This window comes from Hippoglossus hippoglossus, chromosome 18, assembly GCF_009819705.1.
Source record: "Hippoglossus hippoglossus isolate fHipHip1 chromosome 18, fHipHip1.pri, whole genome shotgun sequence".
In the NCBI taxonomy this organism is placed as follows: Eukaryota; Metazoa; Chordata; class Actinopteri; order Pleuronectiformes; family Pleuronectidae; genus Hippoglossus; species Hippoglossus hippoglossus.
Genome location: NC_047168.1, coordinates 401,909 through 411,783, shown reverse-complemented (window position 1 = coordinate 411,783; position 9,875 = coordinate 401,909). Strand labels below are relative to the sequence as shown.

General features: G+C 40.8%; 1 protein-coding gene across 2 annotated transcripts; it reads right to left on the bottom strand.

Moving 5' to 3' along the window:
* Positions 1-1,523: 1,523 nt before the first annotated feature.
* LOC117751976 (chromatin complexes subunit BAP18-like) lies at positions 1,524-7,119 on the bottom strand. 2 transcript variants are annotated; one of them, XM_034569096.1, is made up of 5 exons: positions 6,781-7,116; positions 4,553-4,647; positions 3,697-3,923; positions 3,126-3,233; positions 1,524-2,107 (listed from the first exon to the last, which is right to left on the bottom strand). In XM_034569096.1, the coding sequence occupies exons 1-5, from the start codon at positions 6,799-6,801 to the stop codon at positions 2,043-2,045; spliced, it is 516 nt and encodes a 171-aa protein (XP_034424987.1). In that variant the 5' UTR covers positions 6,802-7,116; the 3' UTR covers positions 1,524-2,042. The 2 variants fall into 2 exon arrangements, with proteins under 2 accessions (XP_034424987.1, XP_034424986.1); XM_034569095.1 differs by having other exon boundaries at positions 1,937-2,107; positions 3,697-3,941; positions 6,781-7,119.
* Positions 7,120-9,875: the final 2,756 nt, after the last annotated feature.

Genomic DNA, 9,875 nt, shown 5'->3' with positions numbered 1-9,875 from the left:
AATATGGGCCCTTTAATACAGATAAAACAAGGCAATAAATATGAACATGTCTAAATTCTGAGGTCAAAAACAGAACTTGCATGCTTGTTTTTTAGTTTTTCATGATTAAAAATATAAAAATGTTCTTTTGTAGCTTTACAGGGTCTTCTCCATCAGGCGATGGGGTATTTTTAGTTTTTTAAAACATCGAATCCCAATGGGTTGCATTTAACTTTTTACTAAGCGTTTGTGACCACTTGAGTAACCAAGGCCAACAGTTCACCTATGAATCTACATTTGAATTCACTTGATCCAGATTCTCATTTGGATCAGCACCAAATTGCACAAAATCATAAATTGTTTTGTTTTTCATCAACTTCATGAATTTATTCCCTGAGAAATCAACAAAAATGTTGCTAAAAAATCCTATCCCAGTGTTAAAGTGAAAAAAATCTCAGATCTCCACCAAAATTGTTTTTTTCATGAACGAAAAACCATATTTCCACCATGTTATGGTAATCCATATTATCCGTCCAGTAGTTTTTGTAATTCTTCAAACAAATGCAGACAAATATATAACCTTGTCTTCATCATCCAGCCTTCAGTGCAAGGCAGACTGGGTCTAACTGTACAGGACAATAAGAGTAGACATTGTGAAGAGCCAAACTCAAGCAAGTTAAACTGAATTTAAAAGAAGCCAACAGCTACTTCGAAGGGGGAAAATCACAGCAAAACTCAAGACTAAAGCATGATTTAAAAGTCGCTCTGCAGAATTGTCATGTTTAATGCAACAACTGACAAAAGCAGAGCTGCACTTTGTATTTACAATTTTAACAACAAAACCTACTCTCTAGTTGGTGTCTCAACTTCCATTATTAAGTTATAAATACTAATCATAGCCCTAGTATGGTTTATTGCTACTAGACCTCCGAAAAGACAAAGAACCTTAATGAGCTTCGGTTTCATTTTCGCACAAATGGACTGATGTCAAAGTATTTAACAAAGTGATTATGGCTGTTGCATGATTACATGGTTATCCATCAAGCACAGCGTCCAGTAACTCATAAATGTGTCAGTAATATAATTTACTAAAACTGAAATAAAGGCTGGGCATTCCATTCGATTTGTGTGTACAAAACACCAAGTACAGTATGCACCCCCTCACCACCAACAGTCTTTATCAGTAGGTACATTTTGCTGATTCTGATCTCCACAACTGGGCAGTCTGAATCAATTGGTGAAGACACAAAGCTCTGAAAAAAGCTACTAAGTCGACTTTTTGTTGTTTTTTTAATTACAACTTAAATATATGCCACAGAGAACTGGCTTCCACACTTTTTTGAGTTTCCACCACTTTAATATCTCAGTCTTACAAAATCGTCACTCTCCACAAAAACATGAATTATCTAGATGACTTTTTTCTCAAAAAGCCTCAAAAACAATTAGAAACTGCCCCTGGCTGGAATGAAAAGAACATTGTGAATGATCTGACACTTTGTGTCCTTTTCACTACTAACACTTTTATGTTATGATTAAGGAAGACAACTCCCTTTGAAGGTATCCTAAAATAAACCATAAATTCCTCCAAAATGTTTTTGCTGTTCTAAATAATCTTAATAACTAACTACTCTTGTGGTAACATCTGCAACTAGTCACTTTCAAAATGTGTTAAGACTGACTCGAACATGAAATACTAAACAAGTGTTTTACTTTGTCAATTAAGCTGGGGGTTCTCTTGTGCATTCTTTTGATTTCCTAGTTTCTCTTTAAAGATCACAGGAAGTATGAATCTAAAAATCTCCCCTTTAAATGTTAGACTTGTTGGATATTTCTACAATGCAAAATTGGGTGAGGAAAGAGGTGGTCTCAAATAAAATTGTCATGAAGTAAAAATTATCCAACAGTAGTGGATTAGATAGAAGTCCTGAATGACCCAACATAACAATCCTACATGTACTCTTAAGTTGATGGTCTGCGTCATTGGCACAAAAGATCAGCCATTTTATTATCTTATTTTCATAGTTTTGTTCATCAACGTATGAAAGTCAGAGGAAGTAAGGAGGTCAACGGGAGAGCAGAGGAAGGTCACTTGGATTCATGATGAGGCTGGAGTCCAGGCTCAGGTTATCTATGAAGACAAAAAACATGAGCAGCTCAATGAAAGGAGAGTCTGGAGTGATTTTGTGCTTTTATTACAGTCAACAAATCCAACGAAAAGACCAAAACAAACAAATTTTGTTTTTATTAAAGACTTAGATCTGACAAAAAAATAAGAAAAAAAATGTTTATGCTTTTTTTAAAAGACTACTTTCATTCAACAGTTAACCACTGCAGTTTCTGACAAATGTTACTCGAACAGAAGGAAATAGTGAAATAGTGCCTTTTCCAGGAACCACTTTCAGGGGTTAGGGTTAGGGTGGGTGGAGTAAGTGTCACAGTGGCACTGCATCTTTGAAATCTGTAAAATTAAGTTAAAAACAATGCATGCATCTAACTTAATGGAAATTCCATAATGACAGTAACACTCGCACATAGAGGCTTTTAAACTAAACATGCTGCTTTTGTCATTCGACAGTGCAACACATTTGTCCAACATCATGCTAAAATGGAAAACTGTCCCATGACTTACCGTCTAACTGGGCTGGGCAGAGTATCCTTTCAAATTTTTCAATTCTAGTGATAATATAATACTTGTGTTTCTGTACAGATACAAACACTGTACTTAAATCTAAACCTCGGACAACATTTGTATGCGTTTTCTACCAGGCCCTTCTTTAATTGACAAAAAGAAGGCCAAGTGAAATGCTGAATGTTGATGAGCAGCTATAATCAGAATCAGAATGCGTTATAGTCATTGCACAAAATTTTACAACGAAATTTGATGTGCAACGCCTAAAAGATCCACACAAACACATTCCTACACACATATCTGTCCACATTCATAACAATAACAAGTAAGAACTTGAAATCTGAAAGTATCTCATCACACAAATTATAGATTATACACTGATACAACTTTTAGAACCAGAGCATCTTTCTTTTTTCAATGTCTGTGGGTTGGTAGTAAATAAAATTGATGTTGTAAACCTAGCACGACTCCAAAGTCCCACTAAAATCAACCCCCGTGTCTGAGCAGCAAACTTCACCTTGATCAAAGTTGTTGAGTTTTTTGGAGTTGGACGCCTCACCCAGTCCCTCAATGTCAACAAGATCACTGTTGACATCCGAGTCATTCAGAGCACTGAGGGTAACATCTATACACACAGACACACACACAAAAGGGTGAATGTTTATTTTACTGTTCGTGAACAATGTACATAATGTATTTTGACTTTGACAAACTTGAGCCATATCACTAGTTAATAGTTGAAATTGTTGAACCATGTCATTTTGAGATATGCAAAGAATGGGATTATTGTGGGGAAACTTTTTTTTGCATAATGATCAATACATTGCACACTAAGGGTCACTTGAAATTCTAGTGGGAGTAATTCAGTGTGTAGATTCTACTAGCCCGATTGGAATCACCATACCTCTTGTCAATACTCAAAATGTCAATATACAGTGGGGTAGAAAATTCAGATTCTTTCTCAATAACCCAAGAGGTTTGAATACATTTGTGTTTATTCATACTATGGACATTAACAGTATTCCAACCAGCTCTACATCAGTTGAAGTGGTTGGAATGCTTTCATGTTGTAGTGCTACTGGACTCACCTGCAGTCTTTTGTTTCTTCAGGTGGGCCTGGTTGGAGGGGGGGCCCAGTACTCTTGAAGGCACAACAACCTGAGCCGTTGGCAGAGAGATGATATTTGGGGTGCCCTGTGTTGCCATGGAAACAGTAACTGTGGCTTTTTTGATGACCCTCTTGGGCCCATCAGAGGACGTGGGAAGAACTCCTTCTTCATACAGCTTCCTCTTCACTGTGCTCTTTGTCAGAGCGCTGCAGGGAAGATGGGAACTACAGTGACTTTATTTCATCAGGAGCCCAATTGTCAAGGTGTTGACTTGGGCAGTGTGGAAGTTTCCAGAAATACATCTTACATGCAGCTATTACAGATACTGCCAGTGTGGATACTGTGATGAACCCACTCGCTGAGAGGTTTTAACCGGCAGTGTTTAACCCCAATTTGTTTTTGTTAATTTTGCACAATTAAGTTTTATCAATGTATTATCTCAGTTGAAGATTACTTTTGCCAGCCAAAGAAGCTGATTGATTATTCAGTAGTATCAGTATAGTAAAGTGTATAAAACCAATAACAACAAGTTGGACTTCTGGATTTCTGGTGTACAGCAGTTTCAACCCAGAGGTGCTGCTTGTGGAAAGGCAAGGCAGACAACTTCTTGGAGCCCCAGGCCATGAGGGGGGGCCCCTGAGGGCTGACCAACTTTACTCCACAACAGTGTATCATAATGTGGCCAGTTAATTAGGGAAGCATTGTCCAATTCGGAGCAAAGCTGTGTCACTAATTGGGAAAAAGATGATTCAGTGGTTAAGTATTGGTTAGGATAGGTCTCCTAGAAATGATATTAATACTAATGTCCCCAAAAGTGATAACATGCGTGCTTTACCCTGCAGGACTGGAGTCTGCCACTGGGTGAAGCTGCATCGTGAGCTCTCCTAGTTTAGTGAAAGCAGCCCCAGCTGCAGAGAAGATCTCTCCAACCTATCACGCACATACAGACACACACACACACACAAATAAAGCAGGTCTCATGTCGATTGTCTTATTCAACAGTAGGTGGACATGAACAAATGTGCAATTAAAATGAAAGTGTGAAATTCAGCACATGTCCTAAAGTATGCAGACATTTGAACAGTAAGGCCACATGTGATGATTGCACATGTGATTACAACAAAATGGGCATTTATGTCTTTCCAACAAAAGTTGGAACCTGGCTGCAGGTACACAAGAGCCGTGATGTTTGGTAAAAAGGTCCGTCTCATGGTCAGTGATCCAGTTCACCCTGCAGGTGTCAGATGAGGCTCAAGTCGGGGCTCTGTGCAGGCCAGTCAGGGTCTTCAACTTATTGAGCTAAGGGACCATCATTTTTAAAAACAGGAAAGGACCTGATACAAATGGTTGTCCCCAAGCTGAAAGCTTACCATTATTTTAAATGTTTTTGTATGGTGAAGCATTAGGATTTCCTTCTAGTTGCAGAAAGGTGACCAAATTCAAACCAAATGTGGGCAGTGGTGTCCATTTACCAGGGGTGTTACGGTAAATGTATCCAAAACCAAAATTTCCTGTTAGGGCCTTTCGGTTCCGTACACACGTTTATCAAACGAATGCAGCAAGTGTACGTGCAGAACTTATGTGTGCATCTCAAAGTCAGAGGAACAACTTTAGCAAAGGAACGTATATTTAATAATGATAATTGTACAATACAATAACGATGCAGTTTAAGTACCGTTACACCCCTACCATTTACCTTTGCGCATCTAGAGTCTTATGGCAATCATATATACAAAGTTATAATGCACATTATTACGTGCATATCCAAGTTGTTCATTAAAATGTAAAGACTTCCTGAACCCATCTCTCAAAACAGACATGACTTGATATTGGCTGGTTGTGGTGTATACACAAAGAACGCAGCGCAAATTTTCTGTGCGATTACATACAAAGTCAATACAAAGATGAATTTAGGACGCTCAAGTTTAAATATTTAAACTCAGGCGTCAAACTCATGTGACTCGTTGTTGCGACAGCCAATCAGCGGTGAGCTAGAAACTCAGTCCTGGCAGCGACCCGAGCTAGAGAGAGATCAAACCAGTCACTGGCAGTGTTGCCAATTTAGCGAATTTTCACCTTCCCTAGCAACTAAAAATCTTATATAGTGATTAGCAACAAATCTGGCGCCTTTCCGCTACTTTGGCAATCTCCGTTTTCATTGTTGAGCAACAACAAAATTGCGTTCATTGATTTGTGAATGACGTCACGGTTGCCTTTCTTAGTGCTCTAGCGTTCCCAATGATACAATGTGTAATTGTACTTCCGTGTTGTCACAGCGGCTCACCTATGTAGAAGCTAAGACTACAGGAGAGTACATCTACCCGCATGTGGTTGGAGGGCAGTGTGCATTGTAGGCAGACACAGACCTGAAACCCGTGATGCTATGATGCCTATCACCATGCGTGTGGCCAAAAACAAAGTCCTTATGAGAGAAGGGTCAATTGGTTCTAATTCAAGAGAATGGGATGCGTGTGGGCAGCGCGACGTATGCAAATTGGTATCGACGTAATACGTGGCGTCATTACGCCATCTAGCGACTTTTAGCAACATTTCAGAGAGCCAATTGCTACTTCTGGTCCGATTTTTTGGCAACACTGGTCACTGGTCAGCAGCCTCAGGTAGCGCTGGAAACAACAGTCATCCAGACGAGGCACCTGAAGGAGCCGCTGGAAGTCCACGAGCTGTGTGCTCTTCCGGGTGGGCTTGTGGACTCACTCACAACGGCGCGGGCTTCTCCGGCTTCTCCACAACACGTATCCGCTGGCGCTCCCCCCCCCCCCCCAGTGTTTCCACAACATCTACAACGCAGCAACGGTGGTCGCTACAGCCAGCCAGCCAGCCAGCCTCTGCCTCTCTCTCTCTCTCCTCTCTTCCGGAGAACGAACGAATACTCCCCGGTTGTGTTTCTTCGCGCCTTGCGAGCGTTATGCGCGAATAAACACAAACGATCGCGTGCGTCGCGTTCATTGTGAATGCACAGCTCGAGCGTCTATGTACAGATTTGCAGGTACCGTTCACACCGGGAGGCGACACCCGCGTGGTTCATGTGTATGGATAACTTACTTTGGTGGAGGCTGAGGTCATTTTGTTGATCTATGTGTTACCACAGGCTGTATGTTGTCTACGAGTTGGACCCACTGGTGCCCTCAAGTTGACGGAACAGCTACGATGCTAACAGCGCAGTTAAGCTACATCTGGTGCTCCTCCTGATGTAGCGGAGCGGCTACAGGTCTGCTCTTCCGCGCGTTCAGTCTCGATGTCTGGAGTAGTCCAGCATTTGAACCCCCCGGTGCATAGTGCTAATTCAGTTCTATCTACGAGTGGACGCCATCCCCGCTGGAGACAAACGGCTCACTCCTCCCAGTCTGTACAACCACACGGCTTATGCTGCCTTCAAGGTCTCCTCGTATTCTCTATGCTCAACTTGAATACAAACGAACACTGGCCTGTATGGAGCTAAATTCATGCCACAACTCAACAAATAAACCTGTTTTACTAATTCCCTACCATTCACTTGCAAACACAGAGCGTTTTGCAAATACGAAAGTCAATTAAACAAGCTCATTAATTTTGTTTCGCAAATACAATATTTTTTGTGTCGTACATTCTACATGTACGACACAAAAAATATCACATGACTTTTGTCCTGATTTTTCCGCTGCAGTTTCTTCTTGTTTTATACTCTGATGGGAGTGCTACTTCTCAGAGACCAATGGCAGGGAGGAGGATGTAGGCCTCCTCAGTGGGCAGGAACAAGGGAACGGCTGTGAGGCACAACTGCTCTTTTTGAATGGGTTAGAGAAAGTTTATGAATGGAAGGATAGTGATGGAAGTATGGAGGTGGGTAGTGAGGAGAAAAATTGAGGATCGTCAGGGAACAGTTGTAAGGTGTAAGCGAGGAGAAAGAAAAGAAAAGGAGCAGTTTGGCATCTGACAGGCAGCCTCGAGAAAATTGTTAGGTTTGGTGACCAGTTTGGGGTGAGTAAGGTCAATCCATTAAAGCTGACTAAAATGATCAACAAATCCATTGGAAGTATTGATTTTGCTATGGTGCTGTCTGGTGAGAATGTGTTAGTGGGGTGTAATAATGAGGAGCAGGCAAATAAAGCTCTCAAGCTTAAAGAAATTGGTGGGATTAAAGTAGTTAGCACCAGCAGAGTAGGAGGAACAAGTAGGGCAGAGGGTTGAAGAGGGGTCATCTCCAGTGTACCTCTTAATATATGCATTGGGGAGTTAAGAAATTACTTGAAAGGGGGAATGATTGTGAATGTCCAAAGTAAGAGGTTGAATGTGAATGGGACAAGGAAAGACACTGAGACAATGTTGATAGAATTTCAAGGGGAGGCGGTTCCTAAAAAAGGGATGTTGGGGTTAGTTATATTGTGAGAGACTATGTACCGAGGTCATTGTTGTGTTTCAGCTGTCAAAAGTTTGGGCATGTAGCTTCAAGGTGCAGGGAACAACACAGATGTGCACGCTGTAGAGTAAACCACGAAAATGTGGAGAGGCTGATAGCGCTGCCTACAGGGGATAAGCGGTAATGAAATCGGTTGTAGAGATACAGAAAGTTAGAGTGGTGAAGTGTGTCTTCAGCTGAGGTCAAAAGGTACATCCATGGGGCCCAATAGGGGAATTTAGTGAGGTCTCAAAAGAAAGCTTAATGGTTGAAAAGAAAAAGCTGGTGACTTATTGCAGGAGTAATTCATAGTACAGCTGTGGTGGAATGTAAAATGCAAAAGATCCAGCTGATAGTAAAAGCAGCAGTTCACCTCCTTGGGATAACAGGACTGACATAGGAAGAGGTTAGGGACAAGTTTCAGGCAAGATCCAGCAAAGAGCTCCAGAAGAAAACTCAGCAACATTGAGAAACTCATCTTTGTAATGTCAATGTTGCTGGTCTTAAAGGGATTCATTTCACCGAAAAATGAAAATGCACTCATCATCTACTCACCACTATGCCGATGTAAGGGTGGGTGAAGTGTTTGAGTCCACCAAAACACATTTGGAGTCTCAGGGGTAAACAGTGGTGCAGCCAAATCCAATACAATTGAGGTCAGTTGTGACCACTTCTTCAGACATAATAAAACAACATAACTCCATACCGCTCGTGTGGTGTCATCCAAGTGTCCGCAAGCCCCAAAATTTATATTTGACTCGAAACGGCGTCATTTACACCATGTTTTTAGCCTAAATGTCCTCTGATATCTTCCTACGAGGTGTGTCACGTACCCAAGAGCACACCATCGTGTGGCTACGTCCGCTAGCTTCACTATTTCCAGTAGCGGACATTTAGGCTTAAAACACAGTGTAAATGACCTCTTTTCGAGTTAAATATGAATGTCGGGGCTTGGATGACACCACATGAGCAGTATGGAGGCATGCTTTATTTTTTCTGTTGCTTTGTTACATCTGAAGAAGCGGTCATCTGGGCTAAAGGCTGGTTACCCCTGAAACTGCAAAAGTGTTTTGTGGACTCAAACACTTCACTCATCCCTCCATCGGCATAGTGGTGAGTAGATAATGAGATAACTTTAATTTTAGTTAGTCATTACATCAAATTATTCCATTCTTTCGACTGTCTACCAAACACAATCCACCTGTTAATGTTGATCAGTCATTCTGACCAGTGTGTCCACCAAGTCTTTCACCCAACCCAGCCCTTTGTCTGCTGCATGGCATATCTTTAACTGAAACATTGTCATCACGTGATAGAAAGCATCACATTAACAATTATTTAGCCAGTATACTTGATTGTTAATTTAAGCATCATTCTGTAACTTTGTACCAGCAGGATCTTTGAGTTAGCTCTTAAGAAAAGCAAGTGGATAATGTAATGTAGATAATGGTTTATTTGACACAAGGCTGGATTACTGGATATAAAATGTCTTCAGAGTCGGCTAACATTTTATCTGAACCTGCAGTCAGAGCCAACTTTTCAACTTATCACAATAAGTTTAATAATGAAATTAACTTATAAGTGGAACATATTAGCTACATAATTAAATGAAGAGTACACCTAAAGTTTAGCAATCCAAGTTTAACACACAATAAGACAATAACAAATCCAATCCAAGATCCATTTCATCCACTCCATTTTTACTCGCCTGTAAAAGAAAAGTGAAAGGAAACTATTGGAAAGTTGACCTTGAAATTGAGAG

What these genes read in the sequence shown, in the direction of transcription:
- LOC117751976 (XM_034569095.1), bottom strand. Translation starts at nt 6,801, where the DNA reads ATGACCTCAGCCTCCACCAAA. An exon ending in GAAGAAACAAAAGACTGCAG is followed by an intron (nt 3,234 to 3,696) that starts GTGAGTCCAGTA and finishes CTGTGTGTATAG; the next exon opens with ATGTTACCCTCAGTGCTCTG. An exon ending in ACTCAACAACTTTGATCAAG is followed by an intron (nt 2,108 to 3,125) that starts GTGAAGTTTGCT and finishes TTGTCTTCATAG; the next exon opens with ATAACCTGAGCCTGGACTCC.